The sequence below is a fragment of the Anomaloglossus baeobatrachus genome, chromosome 12 (assembly GCF_048569485.1).
Source record: "Anomaloglossus baeobatrachus isolate aAnoBae1 chromosome 12, aAnoBae1.hap1, whole genome shotgun sequence".
NCBI classification, from domain to species: domain Eukaryota; kingdom Metazoa; phylum Chordata; class Amphibia; order Anura; family Aromobatidae; genus Anomaloglossus; species Anomaloglossus baeobatrachus.
Window position 1 is genome coordinate 118,994,730 of NC_134364.1, and position 20,000 is coordinate 119,014,729.

The following is a 20,000-nucleotide window of genomic DNA, read 5'->3' on the forward strand; positions in this document are numbered from 1 at the left end:
TATATAATATATAATTTGCACACATATACAGTGCTGGCAAAAAGTATTGGCACCCCTGCAATTCTGTCAGAGAATACTCAGTTTCTTCCTGAAAATGATTACAATCACAAATTCTTTGGTATTATTATCTTCATTTAATTTGTCTTCAATGAAAAAAAAGAAAATAAAATGGTCATAAAGCCAAATTGGATATAATTCCACACCAAACATAAAAAAGGGGGTGGACAAAAGTATTGGCACTGTTTGAAAAATCCTGTGATGCTTCTGTAATTTGTGTAATAACAGCCCCTGTAACTTACCTGTGGCACCTAACAGGTGTTGGCAATAACTAAATCACACTTGCAGCCGGTGACATGGATTAAAGTTGACTCATCTCTGTCCTGTGTCCTTGTGTGCACCACATTGAGCATGGAGGAAAGAAAGAAGACCAAAGAACTGTCTGAATACCTGAGAATCCAAATTGTGAGGAAGCATGAGCAATCTCAAGGCTACAAGTCCATCTCCAAAGACCTGAAAGTTCCTGTGTCTACAGTGCGCAGTGTCATCAAGAAGTGTAAAGCCCATGGCACTGTGGCTAACCTCCCTAGATGTGGAAGGAAAAGAAAAATTGACGAGAGATTTCAACCCAAGATTGTGCGGATGGTGGATAGAGAACCTCGACTAACATCCAAACAAGTTCAAGCTGCCCTGCAGTCCGAGGGTACAACAGTGTCACCCGTACTATCCGTCGGCGTCTGAATGAAAAGGGACTGTATGGTAGGATACCCTGGAAGACCCCACTTCTTACCCCGAGACATAGAAAAGCCAGGCTGGAGTTTGCCAAAACTTACATGAGAAAGCCTAAAACGTTTTGGAAGAATGTTCTCTGGTCAGATGAGACAAAAGTAGAGCTTTTTAGGAAAAAAAATCAACATAGAGTTTACAGGAAAAAAAAAAGAGGCATTCAAAGAAAAGAACACGGTCCCTACAGTCAAACATGGCGGAGGTTCCCTGATGTTTTGGGGTTTCTTTGGTGCCTCTGGCACTGGACTGCTTGACCGTGTGCATGGCATTATGAAGTCTGAAGACTACCAACAAATTTTGCAGCATAATGTGGGGCCAGTGTGAGAAAGCTGCGTCTCACTCAGAGGTCATGGGTCTTCCAGCAGGACAATGACCCAAAACACTTCAAAAAGCACTAGAAAATGGTTTGAGAGAAAGCACTAGAGACTACTAAAGTGGCCAGCGATGAGTCCAGACCTGAACCCCATAGACGACCTGTGGAGAGATCTCACAATGGCAGTTTGGAGAAGGCCCCCTTCAAATCTCAGGGACCTGGAGCAGTTTGACAAAGAAGAATGGTCTAAAATTCCAGCAGAGCATTGTAAGAAACTCATTGATGGTTACCGGAAGCGGTTGTTCGCAGTTATTTTGGCTAAAGGTTGTGCAACTAAGTATTAGACTAAGGATGCCAATACTTTTGTCTGGCCCATTTTTGGAGTTTTGTGTGAAATGATCAATGATTTGATTTTTGTTTCATTCTTTTGTGGTTTTTTTATTGCAAGCAAAATATATGAAGATAATAATACCAAAGAATTTGTGATTGCAATCATTTTCAAGAAGAAACTGAGTATTATCTGACAGAATTGCAGGGGTGCCAATACTTTTGGCCAGCACTGTACATATACACACATTATATGTATATATATTGTGTGTGTGTGTGTGTGTGTATATATACACACACACTAATATATATATTCTCTCGTGTGTGTATGTATATATATATATGTATACCGTATATGTATATGTATATGTATATATATATATATATATATATATTAGTATGTGTGCGTATATATGTGTATGTGTCACGGACGGGGGCGCTGACCCCATCAGGGGGGCTACTTAAGGCGCTCGGATCCGGGATCGTGGCTGGGGCTCGTGCAGCAGCCCGTTGCCCACAACAATAATAAAAAGGGGGTATTTACAGGGGAGAGTTTGTCAGTGACGCCACCCGTGGGTTGCGGTGAGAGTTGGTAGCACCGCCGCTGCCTTGGTATGGGACGCCCGGGGCTGATGGAGCAGGGCACCAGGATGGTATCCCCTCCATGGGTAGGGGAGGTGTAGTCCCGGGGCCCAGGTGTACGGGGAAGGATGCCGCGGAGCGTGTTCTGCAGGGCTGGACCGGGTGGTGTTGGTGTAATCACAGTTCCAGATGAATTCACACAGAGTCTAAATGGTAAACCAAATTGCCAGTGACCGGTGACCTCCGGCGGGTGTATTCGGGTCCCACACCCTGGTACAGCAAACAGGGGTCCTTTCCTCCTGCACTTAGTGTTTGTGCTCTTAGTTTGACTACTCCGCATGAAACGGGGACGTCCACTCCCGGTGATTCTGTGTGTTGGGAGCTGTGGCCCGCGAGAACTGACCCGTGGGATCTTAGCAGGCAATTGCGGAGCCCTATCCCCCTCGTTGGGTTTGCGTTTCGCTCTCTGGGCCTCCTGTGGGACAAGACGTGGAATCTTGTCCCCGGCTGGCTAATTGACAAGGGGCTTGATACCTTCCTTGCCCTAGGGTCCAGGCACCCCGACTGTGTACGGCCTCCAGACCGGATTCCTGCTGTCGGCACCAGCGGGCTACAACCCATCCCCGGTCCACTTAAGGTCTCCCGCGACCGGATCTCCATCACCTGTGGCCCTGTCTGCCGACTGCCACCTAGTCAGTAGTGCAGTAGTCCAGAGGCTCCAACCCCTGACTCTGCTGTCACTCCACACTCCTCTCCTCTCACTTCCACTGTCTCTGCTCAACTGTTCTGTTCCCTCCCCTGACACCTCAGGACCCCTAGGTGGGCGCTGCCATCCGCTTGGCCCCGCCCACTGGTGTGTCCCTGTTGTCATGGGGGGTGACTAGGATTTGCTGGCTGGTGTTGTGAACCTGGGTGTGGGTTGGTGGTATTCCAAGGAGGATGGAGGCCTGCAACCGAGAGATTTGTGCAGTCTCTGTGACAACCCGGTTTTGCCAGGGCGTCACATATGTCTGTGTGTGTGTGTGTGTGTGTATATGTATTACGGTAGTAGGGTCTCCATCGCAGTATCCCCCCCCCACACACAGTAGGGTCTCCATTGCAGTATTCCCCCCCCCCACACACACACACAGTAGGGTCTCCATCGCCGTAATCCCCCCCCCACACACACACACACACACAGTAGGATCTCCATCGCAGAATCCCCCCCCACACACACACACAGTAGGGTCTCCATCGCAGTATTTACACACACACACACACACACAGTAGGGTCTCCGTCGCAGAATCCCCCCCCCCACACACACACACACACACACAGTAGGGTCTCCATCGCAGTATTTACACACACACACACACACACACAGTAGGGTCTTCGTCGCAGAATCCCCCCCCCCACACACACACACACAGTAGGGTCTCCATCGCAGAATCCCCCCCCACACACACACAGTAGGGTCTCCGTCGCAGAATCCCCCCACACACACACACAGTAGGGTCTCTGTCGCAGAATCCCCCCACACGCACACAGTAGGGTCTCCATCGCAGAATCCACACACACACACACACACAGTAGGGTCTCCATCGCAGTATTTCCACACACACACACACACACACACACACTCCATCGCAGTATTTCCACACACACACACACACACTCCATCGCAGTATTTCCACACACACACACACACACACACACACACACACTCCATCGCAGTATTTCCACACACACACACACACTCCATCGCAGTATTTCCACACACACACACACACACACACACACACACACACAGTAGGGTCTCCATCGCAGTATTCACACACACACACACACACAGTAGGGTCTCCATCGCAGTATTTACACACACACACACACACACACACACACACTCCATCGCAGTATTTCCACACACACACACACACACACACACACACACACACACACACACAGTAGGGTCTCCATCGCAGTATTCACACACACACACACACAGTAGGGTCTCCATCGCAGTATTTACACACACACACACACACACACGCACACACAGTAGGGTCTCCATCGCAGTATTTCCACACACACAGTAGGGTCTCCATCGCAGTATTTACACACACACACACACACACGCACACACAGTAGGGTCTCCATCGCAGTATTTACACACGCACACACAGTAGGGTCTCCATCGCAGTATTTACACACACACACACACACACACACACACGCACACACACACACAGTAGGGTCTCCATCGCAGTATACCCCCCCCTCACACACACACACAGTAGGGTCTCCATCGCAGTATACACACACACACACACACACACACAGTAGGGTCTCCATCGCAGTATTCCCCCCCCCCCACACATACACACACAGTAGGGTCTCCATTGCAGTATCCCCCCCCACACATACACACACAGTAGGGTCTCCATCGCAGTATCCCCCCCCCCCCACACATACACACACAGTAGGGTCTCCATCGCAGTATCCCCCCCCCACACACACACACACAGTAGGGTCTCCATCGCAGTATCTCCCACGCAGTAGGATATCTCTCCCTCCCAGAGATTAGTGGGGTGTAATGGGTCCTTTCGGCCAATAATAGAGATATTCCCCTCACAGCAGTATCATGGTGCTGTCATCCAGAGGCATCCGAGCAGCGCAGGCCGGGAGCATAGCCTCAGGGAAGATCTCCCCCCCTGGGCCTGGTCTTCACTGCAGTCCCTCATCGGAACGGTGGGCTACAAGTCCCAGCATATCAAGACTGCAGATATCTCTATCACTGACTACCAGGAAAGCATAAAGGAAGTCAAAGCTCCAGATACAAGACTCTATTAGGGAGTGGCTGGAGCCAGTACGTCACGTCTACAGCTATACGCCTTTATTATGAGATGCAGGGGATCATTATAACAGGAGAGAACTACAAGTCCCAGAATGGCAGAGCGACGTCCACCTGCAGCAGCCAATGACGGCTCCCCTCACGTGACCGGTGACGTCACCGCCCTCCCCAGATCCGGGCGTCCCATGCAGTGGTTCGGGTTCGGTTTCGGGGGGTTTGGGTCGCTCGGGCCGGGAGCGGAGGCTGCACCGGGCGTCCCGCAGCGAGCACTGAGCGTCCCGCAGCCCCTGCATCCCCGGGGCCTGGACAGGAGGGAGGTCGCCAGGGCCGTGCCATCGTGGAGCTACAGCGCCTACGTCACAGGTGCGCCACCTGCTGGTCACACCCTATATGACGGCTGATTGCAGCGTCCTCTGCTGCTGCTCGCATAATGTACCTACAAAACAAGGGACCTCTGCAGCCAATCACTGGGTTCAGTGGCTCACACTGTCTACATAGTCAGAGCCCAGTGATTGACTACAGTGGTGACATGACTGCAGCACAAGTGACCTCTGCAGCCAATCACTGGGTTCAGTGGCTCACACTGTCTACATAGTCAGAGCCCAGTGATTGACTACAGTGGTGACATGACTGCAGCACAAGTGACCTCTGCAGCTAATCACTGGGTTCAGAGGCTCGTACTGTCTACATTGTCAGAGCTCAATGATTGCCTGCAGTGGTGACATAACTGCAGCACGTGACCTCTGCAGCCAATCACTGGGTTCAGAGGCTCGTACTGTCTACATAGTCGGAGCTCAATGATTGCCTGCAGTGGTGACATAACTGCAGCACGTGACCTCTGCAGCCAATCACTGGGTTCAGAGGCTCGTACTGTCTACATAGTCGGAGCTCAGTGATTGTCTGCAGAGGTGACATAACTGCAGCACAAGTAACCTCTGCAGCCAGTCTTTGAGTTCAGCGTCTTGTACAGTCTACATTGTCGGACTCCAATGATGTGATGTGCTTATGTCACTACTGCAGCCAATCACTGGGATCAGATAATGTACACAGTAGAGAAGCTGAACCCAGTGATTGGCTGCAGAGGTCACTTGTGCTGCAGTTGTGTCACCAGTGCAGCCAAAGTGACCTCTGCAGTCAATCACTGTGTTCAGCATTCCATATGATCTACATGGTGTGTGCATAGTGATTGGCAGCAGAAGTGACATAACTGCAGCACAAATGACCTCTGCAGCCAATCACTGGGTTCAGCACCTCGTATGGTCTACTTTGTCTGTGCCAATGATTGGCTGCAGTGGTGACATAACTGCAGTACAAATGACCAATGTAGCCAATCACTGGGTGCAGCATCTCATACTGTCTACGTTGTCGGAGCACAGTGATTGGCTGCAGTAATGACATAACTACCACAGGCGACCTCTGCAGCCAATCACTGGATTTATCGCCTCATACTGTCTCAGCCCAGTGATTGGCTGCAGTAGTGACATAATTGTTGTGATTGGCTGCAGAAGTCACTTGTGCTGTAGTCATGAAGTTACCGTTGCAGCAAATAATTGGGTTCTATATTGGCAGAGCCCAGTGATTGGCTGCAGCATTGACATAACTACATTGCACTGCAGCCAGTCAGCAGCCCTTGGCAATGTAGGCAGCATGAACGGGCTGATTGGCTGCAGCAGTCACTTGAGCTGTAGTCATAATGTTACCACTGCAGCCAATCACTGGAATCAGCGGTTGGTGCAATCCACAGCGGTGCATGACTGCTGCAGCCAATCATGGGGCTCTACTGATATAGACAGCCCAAGCTGCTGAAGCCAATGATTGACTGCAGCCTGTCAACAAAGGCTGATGTAGCAGCGGACCTTGGGAGGGGAGGGTGAGTAGAGCTCTGTTCTTTTCCATCCTGGACCCCGCGAATCAGACCTTGGTGGTCCATATACCGATGAGTGCTTGTGCTCCGCAGGGGACGGCTCCCTCCTCCTGTCCGGATGCGTCGCCGGCAGCCCTCAGCAGGCCGTCTGTTTCCAGGGTCTGGATTGTCAGGATGTTCTGCCATCAGAGAAATATCTCCTTGTCCTAATGAAAGGAAGGGCAGAGTGCTGGGACGTCGCCCACCTGGACTGTGCGGGGACACTGCCGAAGCCCGTGTGGAGGAAGGACTTACCGGACGGACACAATGCCGGTACTTACGCCTTTATGTACATTGTCACATTAAAGGACTTACATCTAATACTATGTGCATCTGTAGACGTCACTCCATTGGAGACCTTTACCAGTTCCGGACCACCCATAGACCTTAAATGTTCGGGTAATCTGCACTTCTAGAACATTAGTATAAGCCGAGATTGTGCCGGTTGTCAGACACAGCCGGACTCCCCAAAGAGAAGGCAGAGTTGGTTTATTACCGTCTCTGCCTTTTCGACCATTGTACACGCAGCACTGAACAAGCTCTTCGTATACAGAATAGGACGTGGTCATGTGACTGTGTGTACAGGCAGGAGCTGCATTTCCCCTGTAACTGGGGCTGCAGTTACAGGGGAAAGCAAAGTAACAATAAAAAAGGATTAGAATACTAAAATTCCCCCAAAGGTCTTTTATGACCCTATTGGGGGGGACACAGAATATTTGAAAAATAAATAAAATCTAGGTAAAATTAGGTAAAAATTGCTGCCTATCCAAACCATTGCTACTAGTCCTGTCTCCATAGAGAGAGAAAACCGTGCGATATATAAAAATAATTCTTACAGAAAGGAGAATAATAATAATTTAGTAATCTTGCAATTTTCATATTGGCCACTGGGCGTCACTGGCAGATTTTTATGAACTTTGCCAATTGTCATGGCGTTGTCGGGTTCTGTTCACATTCTGACATTCCGCCTGATAAAGTCTCTGGTGTCTGTGATCAGCGTAGGCACTCAGGTGTCACCATCAGAGTGGTAATTCATAGTCAGGCTAGCAAGAGTTAATCTCTGCTAGTCTACTTGTTAGTCTCCTTTGATCACATGTTATGGGAAAGCCAATCACATCTGCTCCCCTCCTATATATGCTGGCTGCATCCTTCCACCCATGCCAGCTATAGTTAATGTTAGCTGATCTGGTGAGGTGCTGTGATCCAGACTATCTTGTGATTGTAGTACTTGTTGCTGTGTGCGATTGTGATGTTAACCCTGGTTGCCTTTTTGTTGATACCTTCCTTCTCTTGCTTTTCTCCTGAGTCCCTCATTGTCTATTTCTGTGTGTGTGTACAGTGTGTAGAGTTTTGGGTTATGCTTTTCTGTCTTTATCTGTTTTCCATCACACTCCTGCCCCATCCTACCTTGGTGGGAGGAGGGTATCAAAGGGGCATAGCCAAGAGTGATACTCAGGCATCTCCACCATCAGAAGTAACCCTTAGGTTAAAGATAACCTATGGTCCCCTAGACTGAGGGACATATAGGAGCCCCTGTCCCTGACTATCCTAACAGTCACCTCATGACACTGGGGCTATTTTAGACTCAATACTTCCTATTCTTTCAGGAAGAGTTTTCAGCAGGTTCATTATCCGCAGAGGCAGGATTACAATGACGTGTAACACCTATATGCACTGCTCCCTGCTTTACAAATGTTCATTAGATGCTTGTATACATTCTATATAGTTCATTGTGGCTAATGTACATGTGCATTTAGTGGAAAAAAAACCCTGAAAGTTGAAAATTGCAGGATTTCTAACTTTTATTTTTAATAGATAAAAAAAGTTGACAATTTTTTTAAAAAATACATAAAACACAAAAACCTGATTTAAACAGTAGGTCACTTTCTGATGCTTGCTTCTTTTCACGTGTTCACCTGTAGTATAGGAGCAAACGTATAAAAATGTAGGTAAGAAAACCCCTTTCTCCCTTTTTGTAATTGTAGCTTTCCCCTTGGTGGATAAAGGACACGTCTTGCTTCAGCCTCCGTTCTTCAGGGAACTTCCACCCTCACTCCAGGCTCAGAAGATGGCTCTGGGAAATGAGCACGTGGTGCTGCTGACACGTGATGGGAAGGTGCTGACCTGGGGAGCCGGAAGGTACGGCCGAGTATATGACAGCACGCTTAGCATGGACTGACAACTTCTGGTATCTTATTCTTACCTTGGATCTATGGTTGTCAGACATGGACAGCTGGGACACGGAGATGTGGAGGATGGTTCAGCACCTCGTATAGTGGAAGCTCTGCACGGGGTGGCGATGAGTGAGGTGGCGGCGGGAGGATGGCACACAGTCGCTGTCAGCGGTAATAATTTGGGCTAAACCAATAGCATTATAAGCTGTTGTCACCAATTCAAAAGCGGCCAGTTTCTATCCCATTTCATTCCTTCTGTCTTCCTGAGTGCGCCACTCTTTGTTTTTCTAAAATCCGCCATACGGTTCCAGAGATATGAGCCTTTTTATTTAGTTCTAATTATTTTATTACAGGGGGCGTGGCTCACAGATCCTCATGGGAGTGTCTTTTGGCCACACCCCCTCAGAAAGACCAATAAATTAATCACTACATAAAAAGACCCATATCTCTGGAACCGTATGGCGGAATTTAGAAAAACAAAAAGTGGAAGATTCAGGGGAGCAGCGGGAATAATACACAAGCAAAAACTGAACCCTTTTGACCCAATGACAGATCCCCCTTAAAGAAAAGTTAATGAATGACAGATAACAATTTAACAGTGCCGTCTCCTCTAGAAAGTGGAGATTTATATTGCTGGGGATGGAATGAATCCGGACAACTCGGACTTCCTTCGAAGACTTTACAACAAGAGCGTAAGCTAGAATTCGCTGTAAGTGTACGGTATGTTTCCCTCTAACCGCGCCACATTAATCCGCCTGGACTTTTGCTTTTTCCAGGGGCTATCTCTGAAGAAGAACCTACGGGATGTGACGAGGATGAAGACGCTGAATTTATCGGAATTCAGGCTTTTCCAGCCTTAATCGATTTACCGCAAGAAACAGAAGCGGCAAAAGTCAGCTGCGGATCCCGTCATACCGCCGCAGTGACACGTAAGGGCTGGTTTATTCTAAACAAGGTTAGGCCTCCAGAAAATCCCACCCCGGAGGATGGAGGCAGGTGATGGCACCTGCGGGGTTGGTCTGCCTTTTGAAGTTAGTCTGGAGATTCCTTCATGATTGTGTCACATGGAGTGTTGCACAAATATCACCAACTGTCATGGCGGCATAGGCAGCTGTTCAGATTGCAGATTCTCTGGTGTCTGGGATCAACACAGGCAGACTCAGGCATCGACCTGCTGTGTCCTGATTCATAGACAGGCTGGTAAAACGTAATCTGTGCTAGTCTGCTTGCTCCTTTGCTCACATGTTGTGGAAAAGCCTATCACATCTGCTCTTCTCCTATTTATGCTGGTGGAAACCTTCCACCCATGCCAGCTATAGTTTATTCTATGTTGGTCTGTGAGGTGTGGTATCCCAGACTCTCTCGTGAAAATTGGGCTCCTTGCTTGGTGCAGTTGTAGAGTTTACCCCCGTTGTTTTGTAGCTTCCTCCCTGCTCTTGTTTTCCTCCTGAACTTCTTATTGTCTTTACCTTTTTGTTTGAGTTTTGTTTTTTCTTTGTCTGTCTTTATCTGTGGGTTTCTACAAACTCCTGCCCATCCCTCCCTGGGGAGGAGGGGGTATCAGATCAAGACTGGTTAGGAGCAGGGCCAGGAGGGAAACCCAGGCCTCTCCACCATCAGGGGTATCCCTGAGATTAGGGATAGTTCAGGATCCCCTAGCTGGAGGGACAGTTTAGGAGCCCTGGTTCCTCGCTATCCCGCAGTCACCGTGACAGGTTGTTTGGGTTGAGCGCCTCCATCATTCATACATAAGGGAAAGCTCTTTATGGGAATATCCAATTAACCAATTCCCATCTGGTTTCACAGGTTCGGGAGAGCTGTTCACTTGGGGATGGGGTGAGTACATTGTTATTTTTATAGTACAGTATATCCTAAAAACTCAATTTGCAGGACCGCTATAGTGGCCCTAAATATACTGTGGCCCTCTGGAGCTCATTAGTCCAGATAACCCTATTTCCTTGTCCACTCCAGGAAAATACGGTCAGCTCGGACACGGAGACACCGGGAACCTGGATCAGCCGAAACGGGTGGAATTTTTTAACCAGAGTAAACTTTGCGTGAGAGATGTAACCTGCCGACATTGGAGAACTTATGTAACCTGCGTCCTGGGAGCAAAATAAATCATTTATGGATTCTATATTTTTCATCTGGTTTGATCTGTGCGGGTCTACTTAGACTATAGTTTGCATTAGCAGGGTTGTCCTTATTTAGGGACCATTTTTATACTTGGATGTATGTATTTAAGTCTATAAATCGTATTTGCCATTGGGTTTCATTAAACATCTTGCACTGTTTGCCTTTTAAAGCCTTTTTTGTTGCACTGTCTATTTCTGGCTGCAGAATGAATTAACTTAGTATCCATCAGTGAGCTCATTCATATTGAATATGCTCCTTTTAGCTGATTTATGACTACAGTTGAATGTGTAGTTAAAAAGACAAAACTGCACAATTGATTTTAGCCTCAAATACATGCAATCAAGCAAAAAAAGTAAACAAAAAAAAGTCCACAAAGCCAGTTTAAAGAGTTATCCAGGTGCTGAGTAAATTATACGGTAGTTTCTTTTTAATATGTTCCAGGGGCTGAAAATTGTTGCTGATCGGTGAGTGTCCGGTTTTTTAATGAGTCTCTTCTTTCTGGTCCTGTCTGGATACACAGGAAATTTTTATCTTTTTTGTGAAGGGAGGGGGATGTGGTTCACAGGATCCTCGGGGGCGTGTCTTTGAGAATGGGCTGCATAATTACCCACTCAGCCAATCACTGGCCTGAACAGGGACCCACCTTTTAACAGTGATTGGTTGTTTTCTGGTCTGACAACATTAAATTAGGAAAAAGAGATCAGTTTGGCTCAGGAAGTTCCAGAATGGCGGCTTAGGCCCCAAACTAAGGGTAGAATGAATCGGAGGGTGGCTCCATTGTTTTAAATAGTGGCTGATGGGTGTCGTCCTGTACATGAGTAGGAACAGACCTGTCAGTCATGATGAGGGGATAGATTTGTACAAGCTCTGGCTCAGCGGCCATGTCACTAGTCCAACCTCCTCGGGGTGGGACGTCGCATGTGGTCATGCCAGGCCAGCTAATCAAAAGAAGAGCAAAGGTGCCAGGTAGTGAGCCGCCATATTACAGACATGTGCAGGAGTGCGGCTGCCGCCCGCTCAGCTTTGGGGGGAGGGGCTGGGGCAGGTAACAGTAACATTTAGAATTTAGAACACTTTTTAAAATTCAAATCTGATCAGACATTAACCCCTTAACGACCGCGGGCCGTAAAATTACGTCCTAAATGACATAATCTTACTGCCCGCGGTCCTCCGGCGGCAGCATGCCGCGATCGGCACACATCTCAGCTGATTTTCACAGCTGAGATGTGTGCCTGCTAGGCACGAGCAGAATCGTTATCTGCTCGTGCCGATTAACCCCTTATAATGGCGCTGTCAATACATGACAGCGCCATTATAAGCGCAATCGCGGTAAAGTTTTACTTACCGCCGAAACCGGAAGTCACGTGACGCGATCACGTGACTCCCGATAGTTGTCATGGTAGTACAGGGTCATGTGATGACTCCTGTACTACACATGAATTGGTTTCACTTTCGCTGTGCCCGGGGCACAGCAAAAGAGAAAGACAGCGTATCTGCTGTTTACAGCCTTCCAGCTGTGATCAGCAGATACTGCAGAGCGATCGGAATGCTGATCGCAATAGCCCCCTAGGGGGACTAGTAAAATAAAAAAAAAAAAGTAAAAAAATAAGTTTTAAAAAATAAAAAAAAAACAAAAAAACCTAAAAGTTCAAATCACCCCCCATTCGCCCCATTGAAAATTAAAGGGTTAAAAAAATAAAAAATATACACACATTTGGTATCGCCGCGTTCAGAAACGCCCGATCTATCAAAATATAAAATCAATTAATCTGATCAGTAAACGGCGTAGCGGCAAAAAAATTCCAAACGCCAAAACGACGTTTTTTTTGTCGCCACAACTTTTGCGCAAAATGCAATAAGAGGCGATCAAAACGTAGCATCTGCGCAAAAATGGTACCGTTAAAAACGTCAGCTCGAGACGCAAAAAATAAGCCGTCATTGAGCCTAAGATCCCGAAAAATGAGAACGCTACGGGTCACGGAATATGGCGTAAAACGTGCGCCACTTTTTTCGGACAAACTTCCGATTTTTTTTTAACCCCTTATATAAAAGTAAACCTATACATGTTTGGTGTCTACGAACTCGCACTGACCTGAGGCATCACACCCACACATCAGTTTTACCATATAGTGAACACAGTGAATAAAATATCTCAAAAACCATAGTGCTATCGCACTTTTTTTGCAATTTTTCAGCATTTGGAATTTTTTTGCCATTTTCTAGTACACAATATGGTAAAACTGATGGTTTCATTTAAAAGTACAGCTCGTTCCGCAAAAAATGAGCCCTCACATGACCATATTGACTGAAAAATAAAAAAGTTACGTCTCTCAGAAAAAGAATGGCGAAAAAAAAAAACGGAAAGCGAAAAATCGGCCGGTCGTGAAAGGGTTAACCCCTTCCTGACATAGCACAAGTGCGGCCTCAGCTCGAGTGACAGCCGCACAATACAGCCGCCATCACGGCTGCTGCTTAACCCTTGAAAAGCCGGTGTTAACCCCTTCACCATTAATGCCAGAATTACGTTTTTTTATCGCCACAACTTTGCAATAAAACTTAATTACGGGCGATCAACACATCGCATCTGTCCAAAATTGTATAATTAAAGACGCCAGCTCAAGGCGCCAAATATAAGCCGTCACTGAGCCCCAGATCCCGAAAAGTGACAACGCTACGGAAAATGGAGATTAAAGCGCCTTTTTTTTTAACCCTTTAGATAAAAGTAAGCCTATCCATGTTTGGTGTCTATGAACTCGCACTGACCTGAGGCATCACACCGGCACATCCGTTTTGCAGCATAGTGAACACTGTGAATAAAAGATGGCGGGTATGGGGTGAGTATATTGTTATTGTTATAGTATATCCAAAAAAAAAAAAAAAGTCCCTAGTCAATAAAGAGTTAAGCTGTCACGCTGCCCAGCGTCCCTCCGCTCAGGTGATGCGGTTAATTGATCACGTGTCTCACCAATACACACGTGACTGTGGAGCGGTCTATTCTAGAGCTGGGTGGGGTGACATAGACCATTGTTATGGCCGTATACCATAGAATAGCTGGTCTGGCCCACCATGTACAGCGGGCGCAGTGCGGAGGAGGAGGAGGGGAGAGAGCAGTGGCCTCAGCAGACACGGAACTATAGACGAGGGGGCCGGGACCGCCCGGCCGCTAGACAACGGGGCGGCGACTTCCGGGACACGTGACGCGTACGTAGCCTTTGGCGGGACATTTGGACTCATCGGGAGGCGACGGCTCTACCCAGTGTCCGCAGCGCTGTGAGCGGATCAGGTGAGTGCGCCGTCCGGTGTGTGAGGGGCCGTGTCCTCAGCACCGATACGGGCATGGCGGCCCGTGCTGTGGAGCGGCTGTAACTGGCACTGCCAGGCGGATGCGCCTCTGCTGTGAGGTAACGTGCAGCCCGAGCATTGCAGGCCGCACCGTGTGTACAGTGCAGAGTGCACATACTGAGGAGTGACCCCTCTATCTACACACCCTGTGTACAGTGCCATCAACTGTGTACAGTACACACCGTAAGGGGGAGGCGCCACAACTGTGTACAGTACACACCGTAAGGAGGAGGCGCCACAACTGTGTACAGTACAGCGCCGTAAGGAGGAGGCGCTGACAACTGTGTACAATACAGCACCGTAAGGAGGAGGCGCCGACAACTGTGTACAGTACAGCGCCGTAAGGAGGAGGCGCCACAACTGTGTACAGTACAGCGCCGTAAGGAGGAGGCGCCACAACTGTGTACAGTACAGCGCCGTAAGGAGGAGGCGCCACAACTGTGTACAGTACAGCACCGTAAGGAGAAGGCGCCACAACTGTGTACAGTACAGCGCCGTAAGGAGGAGGTGCCATCAACTGTGTACAGTACAGCGCCGTAAGGAGGAGGCGCCGACAACTGTGTACAGTACAGCGCCGTAAGGAGGAGGCGCCACAACTGTGTACAGTACAGCGCCGTAAGGAGGAGGCGCCACAACTGTGTACAGTACAGCGCCGTAAGGAGGAGGCGCCACAACTGTGTACAGTACACACCGTAAGGAGGAGGCGCCACAACTGTGTACAGTACAGCACCGTAAGGAGGAGGCGCCGACAACTGTGTACAGTACAGCGCCGTAAGGAGGAGGCGCCACAACTGTGTACAGTACAGCGCCGTAAGGAGGAGGCGCCACAACTGTGTACAGTACAGCGCCGTAAGGAGGAGGCGCCACAACTGTGTACAGTACAGCGCCGTAAGGAGAAGGCGCCACAACTGTGTACAGTACAGCGCCGTAAGGAGGAGGTGCCATCAACTGTGTACAGTACAGCGCCGTAAGGAGGAGGCGCCATCAACTGTGTACAGTACAGCACCGTAAGGAGGAGGCGCCACAACTGTGTACAGTACAGCGCCGTAAGGAGGAGGCGCCACAACTGTGTACAGTACAGCGCCGTAAGGAGGAGGCGCCACAACTGTGTACAGTACAGCGCCGTAAGGAGGAGGCGCCACAACTGTGTACAGTGCCGTAAGGAGGAGGCGCCACAACTGTGTACAGTACACACCGTAAGGAGGAGGCGCCACAACTGTGTACAGTACAGCGCCGTAAGGAGGAGGCGCCATCAACTGTGTACAGTACAGCGCCGTAAGGAGGAGGCGCCACAACTGTGTACAGTACACACCGTAAGGAGGAGGCGCCACAACTGTGTACAGTACACACCGTAAGGAGGAGGCGCCACAACTGTGTACAGTACACACCGTAAGGAGGAGGCGCCACAACTGTGTACAGTACAGCGCCGTAAGGAGGAGGCGCCATCAACTGTGTACAGTACAGCGCCGTAAGGAGGAGGCGCCACAACTGTGTACAGTACACACCGTAAGGAGGAGGCGCCACAACTGTGTACAGTACACACCGTAAGGAGGAGGCGCCACAACTGTGTACAGTACAGCGCCGTAAGGAGGAGGCGCCACAACTGTGTACAGTACAGCACCGTAAGGAGGAGGCGCCACAACTGTGTACAGTACAGCGCCGTAAGGAGGAGGCGCCACAACTGTGTACAGTACAGCGCCGTAAGGAGGAGGCGCCACAACTGTGTACAGTACACACCGTAAGGAGGAGGCGCCACAACTGTGTACAGTACACACCGTAAGGAGGAGGCGCCATCAACTGTGTACAGTACAGCGCCGTAAGGGGGAGGCGCCACAACTGTGTACAGTACACACCGTAAGGAGGAGGCGCCACAACTGTGTACAGTACAGCGCCGTAAGGAGGAGGCGCTGACAACTGTGTACAATACAGCACCGTAAGGAGGAGGCGCCGACAACTGTGTACAGTACAGCGCCGTAAGGAGGAGGCGCCACAACTGTGTACAGTACAGCGCCGTAAGGAGGAGGCGCCACAACTGTGTACAGTACAGCGCCGTAAGGAGGAGGCGCCACAACTGTGTACAGTACAGCGCCGTAAGGAGAAGGCGCCACAACTGTGTACAGTACAGCGCCGTAAGGAGGAGGCGCCGACAACTGTGTACAGTACAGCGCCGTAAGGAGGAGGCGCCACAACTGTGTACAGTACAGCGCCGTAAGGAGGAGGCGCCACAACTGTGTACAGTACAGCGCCGTAAGGAGGAGGCGCCACAACTGTGTACAGTACAGCGCCGTAAGGAGAAGGCGCCACAACTGTGTACAGTACAGCGCCGTAAGGAGGAGGTGCCATCAACTGTGTACAGTACAGCGCCGTAAGGAGGAGGCGCCATCAACTGTGTACAGTACAGCACCGTAAGGAGGAGGCGCCACAACTGTGTACAGTACAGCGCCGTAAGGAGGAGGCGCCACAACTGTGTACAGTACAGCGCCGTAAGGAGGAGGCGCCACAACTGTGTACAGTGCCGTAAGGAGGAGGCGCCACAACTGTGTACAGTACACACCGTAAGGAGGAGGCGCCACAACTGTGTACAGTACACACCGTAAGGAGGAGGCGCCACAACTGTGTACAGTACAGCGCCGTAAGGAGGAGGCGCCATCAACTGTGTACAGTACAGCGCCGTAAGGAGGAGGCGCCACAACTGTGTACAGTACACACCGTAAGGAGGAGGCGCCACAACTGTGTACAGTACACACCGTAAGGAGGAGGCGCCACAACTGTGTACAGTACAGCGCCGTAAGGAGGAGGCGCCATCAACTGTGTACAGTACAGCGCCGTAAGGAGGAGGCGCCATCAACTGTGTACAGTACACACCGTAAGGAGGAGGCGCCACAACTGTGTACAGTACACACCGTAAGGAGGAGGCGCCACAACTGTGTACAGTACAGCGCCGTAAGGAGGAGGCGCCACAACTGTGTACAGTACAGCGCCGTAAGGAGGAGGCGCCATCAACTGTGTACAGTACAGCGCCGTAAGGAGGAGGCGCCACAACTGTGTACAGTGCCGTAAGGAGGAGGCGCCACAACTGTGTACAGTACAGCGCCGTAAGGAGGAGGTGCCATCAACTGTGTACAGTACAGCGCCGTAAGGAGGAGGCGCCATCAACTGTGTACAGTACAGCACCGTAAGGAGGAGGCGCTGACAACTGTGTACAGTACAGCGCCGTAAGGAGGAGGCGCCATCAACTGTGTACAGTACAGCACCGTAAGGAGGAGGCGCCATCAACTGTGTACAGTACAGCACCGTAAGGAGGAGGCGCCACAACTGTGTACAGTACAGCGCCGTAAGGAGGAGGCGCCATCAACTGTACAGTACAGCGCCGTAAGGAGGAGGCGCCACAACTGTGTACAGTACAGCGCCGTAAGGAGGAGGCGCCACAACTGTGTACAGTACAGCGCCGTAAGGAGGAGGCGCCACAACTGTGTACAGTACAGCGCCGTAAGGAGGAGGCGCTGACAACTGTGTACAGTACAGCGCCGTAAGGAGGAGGCGCCATCAACTGTGTACAGTACAGCACCGTAAGGAGGAGGCGCCATCAACTGTGTACAGTACAGCACCGTAAGGAGGAGGCGCCATCAACTGTGTACAGTACAGCACCGTAAGGAGGAGGCGCCATCAACTGTGTACAGTACAGCACCGTAAGGAGGAGGCGCCATCAACTGTGTACAGTACAGCGCCGTAAGGAGGAGGCGCCATCAACTGTGTACAGTACAGCGCCGTAAGGAGGAGGCGCCATCAACTGTGTACAGTACAGCGCCGTAAGGAGGAGGCGCCACAACTGTGTACAGTACAGCGCCGTAAGGAGGAGGCGCCATCAACTGTGTACAGTACAGCGCCGTAAGGAGGAGGCGCCACAACTGTGTACAGTACAGCACTGTAAGGAGGAGGCGCCACAACTGTGTACAGTGCCGTAAGGAGGAGGCGCCACAACTGTGTACAGTACAGCACCGTAAGCACTGAAATCCAGCAATGGCAGCAGAGAGGTGAATGTGACCATCCTTTGACACTGCAAATTCATTAGCATGTTCGCACACGGATGGGCAGACTAACATGCTAAGAGTAGTAGAAAAAAATCCCGGCACACTTCTGAGTCATAAGAAACAATTAATTTGTGTTCAAACTAGAGTTTATTTTGATTGAAATTGACGTTTAGGCTAAAATTGCCGAAACGTCAATTTCAATCAAAATAAACTCTAGTTTGAACACAAATTAATTGTTTCTTATGACTCAGAAGTGTGCCGGGATTTTTTTCTACTATACATTGTTATTTTCCTGAGCACTTACAGTGAGCCAGACCCTCTTGGACTTACCTAACATGCTAAGAGGGCCGACTAGCCAAGGGAAGTAATGCTCTTGTGACTAGTCACTGGCCTTATTTGCATATCATATGGGATCTTTGGAAATACTCTATCTAGAGATCTCTTTATCTATGCTACTAGAGGCTGACGGTTAGGCAGGGATTAGCAATATACACCCCGAACTGCTTCTGCTTCTGGGTGCATATTGCACCTGACAGTTTCCCTTTTAAGAGTAAGCGCTGCCAACAGACCCCTGTATGGCACTTTAACGAGGATGTGCCAGCAACTGTCCCCGCTACTGGGAGGAGGTGCTGCCGACCTTCCCCCGTACAGTGCTGTAAGAAGGATCGGACACTGAGTTTGTCCTGTGGTCGCTGCGCACACTTTGCCTGCACCTATAGGTGTGATATTAAAATGTTAAAATTTCAAAGTGATTGTTAAAAAAAAATGCAGATTCATGAATACAAATCTCCTCTGTTCTCAAGGGCAAAGGGATTATTGATTTTTATAGTGCTCAACTTGTTGCCTAGGTTACCGACCACCTCTGCAATCTCAGAATGGCTGGTTACCCTTGGCTGCCGGATCGCACTGGTCTTAGTGCCGCTCTCAGGTTGCAGAGCACATGTGTGACCACAACGCTGGTCTGAACTGTCAGGTGTTGGGACCATTTGGCTCAGCAGAAAGCCGGGAACCCCTGAGAACGTCCCATCTTTATACATTATCACCTATCCATGGGTGTGTGAATAACTGGCCGATCAGGGGGGTCTGACAGCCGGGACCCCCACCAATGCCAAGAAGTGGACTCTGCAGAGCCCCATATGATTGGTTGGACAACCACAGCTCTCCCAGTCCCCCCACTTCCTCCCCCCACCACCCCATTAATAATGAGTGGGGCGGAGAGGTGTCTGGCTACATGGGGGGGCTCTGCAGAGTCCCTGGATCAGCAGCCATCACAGTGCCACCTCTAAAGGCAGACACATGTCACAATACAGCTTTTTATGTAATTAAAAGGCTAATAGTGACACATTGCTAAAAATATACATCAGTGTAACAAAATCCTTCCTTTTCTCTTAGGTTTGGCGCACCATGGCCATGCAGGCGCAGTACGAGGCGGCCGCGGAAGAGGAGTCGCTTGGGCCTCAGGCCATCTCTCGTCTGGAGGTCAGCCGGGTTATTACAGAATCTCGCCTTCTGCGGCTCTTTATTTTCTCGCAATGTATAATCTTTACCTTAGTTTTGTATTGACGGGGCCATGAGGCC

The 20,000-nt window shown here is 49.6% G+C and overlaps 2 protein-coding genes across 4 annotated transcripts in view; both read left to right on the plus strand.

The window, feature by feature from the left end:
• The first annotated feature begins 4,590 nt into the window (after positions 1–4,590).
• On the plus strand, positions 4,591–11,050 carry RCCD1 (RCC1 domain containing 1). Of its 2 annotated transcripts, none has more exons than XM_075330544.1 (8): positions 4,591–5,199; positions 6,794–7,012; positions 8,725–8,878; positions 8,963–9,084; positions 9,513–9,605; positions 9,690–9,842; positions 10,720–10,749; positions 10,885–11,050. In XM_075330544.1, exons 1-8 carry the CDS (start codon positions 4,932–4,934, stop codon positions 11,031–11,033), a joined length of 1,188 nt encoding a protein of 395 aa, XP_075186659.1. In that variant the 5' UTR covers positions 4,591–4,931; the 3' UTR covers positions 11,034–11,050. The 2 variants fall into 2 exon arrangements, with proteins under 2 accessions (XP_075186659.1, XP_075186660.1); XM_075330545.1 differs by having other exon boundaries at positions 4,597–5,199; positions 9,528–9,605.
• Positions 11,051–13,313: 2,263 nt separating this feature from the next.
• Positions 13,314–20,000, plus strand: part of RAD51 (RAD51 recombinase) — a 19,947-nt gene continuing 13,260 nt past the window's right edge. Inside the window, exons 1-2 of one of the 2 annotated variants that reach the window (XM_075330547.1) lie at positions 13,314–13,883; positions 19,815–19,901. In XM_075330547.1, coding sequence (XP_075186662.1) covers positions 19,827–19,901 — 75 coding nt within the window. In that variant the 5' untranslated portion in view covers positions 13,314–13,883; positions 19,815–19,826. Of the gene's footprint in view, positions 13,884–14,066; positions 14,333–19,814; positions 19,902–20,000 lie in introns of those variants that run through there. The other variant, XM_075330546.1, reaches the window with a different exon arrangement.

What these genes read in the sequence shown, in the direction of transcription:
- RCCD1 (XM_075330544.1), top strand. Translation starts at nt 4,932, where the DNA reads ATGGCAGAGCGACGTCCACCTGCAGCAGCCAATGACGGCTCCCCTCAC. An exon ending in CTGACCTGGGGAGCCGGAAG is followed by an intron (nt 8,879 to 8,962) that starts GTACGGCCGAGT and finishes TATGGTTGTCAG; the next exon opens with ACATGGACAGCTGGGACACG. An exon ending in TCATACCGCCGCAGTGACAC is followed by an intron (nt 9,843 to 10,719) that starts GTAAGGGCTGGT and finishes CTGGTTTCACAG; the next exon opens with GTTCGGGAGAGCTGTTCACT.